Source organism: Priapulus caudatus, unplaced genomic scaffold (genome assembly GCF_000485595.1).
Source record: "Priapulus caudatus unplaced genomic scaffold, Priapulus_caudatus-5.0.1 Scaffold1860, whole genome shotgun sequence".
NCBI classification, from domain to species: Eukaryota; Metazoa; Priapulida; class Priapulimorpha; order Priapulimorphida; family Priapulidae; genus Priapulus; species Priapulus caudatus.
The window spans coordinates 12,729-15,131 of NW_014578921.1; the positions used below are offsets into that span (position 1 = coordinate 12,729).

General features: G+C 47.4%; 1 protein-coding gene across 1 annotated transcript in view; it reads right to left on the minus strand.

Annotated features, from left to right (window-relative positions):
- LOC106817775 (importin subunit alpha-7-like) overlaps positions 1–2,403 on the minus strand; it is a 20,951-nt gene that overhangs the window by 1,384 nt on the left and 17,164 nt on the right. The window contains exons 8-10 of the mRNA XM_014822474.1: positions 2,116–2,241; positions 1,051–1,178; positions 113–288 (exon numbers count right to left, since the gene is read on the minus strand). Coding sequence (XP_014677960.1) covers positions 113–288; positions 1,051–1,178; positions 2,116–2,241 — 430 coding nt within the window. The remainder of the gene's footprint in view (positions 1–112; positions 289–1,050; positions 1,179–2,115; positions 2,242–2,403) is intronic.

Here is a 2,403-nt window from a genome sequence, read left to right on the forward strand (position 1 = left end):
CCACACTTACCGTAGCATTCCTCTACCATGACGGAGTAAGGGTTGGGACTGCCACACTTACCGTAGCATTCCTCTACCATGACGGAGTAAGGGTTGGGACTGCCACACTTACCGTAGCATTCCTCTACCATGACGGAGTAAGGGTTGGGACTGCCGAGTGTCTTGGAGTCCATCTCGCCGAGCCGGAGAATGTTCTCGAGGCCGTTGAGCGCGACGTGAACGATCTTGGCGTCGACGACCGTCAGCAGGTCACACAGCGGTGCGATGCACGTCTGCTCAACGAGGTACCTGCACGACGACGACGCGGTTACCACGGCAATCCATCGTCGCGGTCGCCACGGCGACCGTTGCGATTACCATAGAAACTGTTATGGTTACCGTAGCGACTGTTATTTTGACACGTTATGGTTACCGTAGCGACCGTTATTGTTATAATAGCAACCATTACGATTACTGTATCAACTGTCATGGTTACAACAGCAACTGTTATTGTTACCATAGCAACGGTTATTGTTACCGTAGCAACTATCAGTTGTGATAGCAACCTTCAGTTACCACAGAAACGGTGAGGGTTGTTGTAGCAACTGCTATACATGTAACCAGGTTTAACTATTATGTATTACATACCATAATGAGCGTACTCACCTAATCTTAATCTAATCTTAATCAAATCTTAACACTCATATCATCTGCTTACCTAATCTTAATTTAATCTTAATCTAATACTAACTACTATTACTCTTATTAATACTAATACTAATTTAAAAAAAATCTTTGTTTGCCCTCACGTAACCCAGGCTGAAAAGTTTGGGCAGGTAGGTCAGCTTTGAGGGGGGGGGGTCATTTTACAAATTCAGCCTGGTCTCTACATGCTCGGGTGTGCTTGTGTGGAGATACCTTTTATGTTGAACGTTTCTTTTGCTTGGTACATATAATGTATTGCCTACAGATTATATAATGTACAGTGATACAATTTGTTTAAAAACAACAACTTTTTTGGCAGGTCGGTCGGGTGAGGGCAAACAAACAATAATTTTATTATGGCCTTACCGTATTTGCTCGGGCGTTCCCCCGGACGTAGCGTTCGTGATCGCCCACGCTGCCTCCTTGCGAGTCTTGAACTCCGCCTTGCCCAGGATCTCGATGAGCACCGGGAAGATGTTCGCGTCGATGACGGCCTGTGCAGCGCCGGAGAGACGACCGTTAGCGATGACCGCCGGCGCCATCTATCGGGCGTACGCGGTACTAACGGCGAGACTATGTAGGACCGACTTCGATAAAAAGAGGGAGACTACGTAGAAGGACTGAAAAATGTCTTAAACTTTAAAAAAACTTGTCTTAGTGGAGTTAGGCGCTACAGATCGACTACAAACAATGCTAAAAAATGGACACTGATTGTCACTGAAGACCAACAAAAAGTGGAATAAAATTGGCAGCAGACACTTATAACGTAAAGCAGATACTTAAAGGCAATTAACATTACATAGCTTTGTTTAAGGGCCAGTGTTACACCGACCCCGATACAGAGGTAAACACTACCAAGGAGCTAAATATAACAAGGAGAGGACGCGCCGCCATATCTGGCCCAAATTTGGGTTCGGCAGAGACCCTAGAAAAGATTAGTGTTCTATTGTCTCTGGGTTTGGTCTGCACAGCCATTTCAGCTGATTATGGTCCATAGATGGCGCCCTTGAGGCGAAAAGCACACAGCCAATCCGCTTCCTCTCCTTGTTATATTTAGCTCCTTGTCACTACAAGTGGGACTAAAATTTCAACGCTTCTACAAGGATAGTGTAATTCGCCCAACTGCCCGAGGATGATAGGTAAATCAAGTTACACAATAGATAATTTCCAGATCATTTCCGGTGGCAGTGTTACAAACCGGTCATGACAACGATCGGAGTAGAACGCGTACTGGTAAACATGGACGGGAGAAGCAACATCGAACGTACGACGCTCTGAGGAGGACGAAAAGCAGAGAAGAAGAAGAAGACGAAGAAGACGGGGAGAAGAAACGGGACGACGGAGAAGCCGGTTGATTCTCAAGGATGCTGGGAAGGAAGGAGGGAGGGAGGGAGGGGGAGGGGGAGGGAAGGAAGGCGTGACATTACTCGCCTGGATCTGCTGCCGGTTGCCGGCAGTGATGTTAGAGATGGTCCAGCAGGCTTCCTTCCTTATCGACTCCTTCGGGGAGTTGAGGAGATGCAGCAGGCAGGGCAGCGCTCCGCAGTTCAATATCACCTGTTAATACACCGCGACACATCGCTCGTTATCTACCTGCCTCTCATAGATATCGTCACCACAGAGGCAGCGCGCTACAGTTCAATATCACCTGTTAATACACGCGACACATCGCTCGTTATCTACCTGTCTCTCATAGAGATGTCACCACAGAGGCAGCGC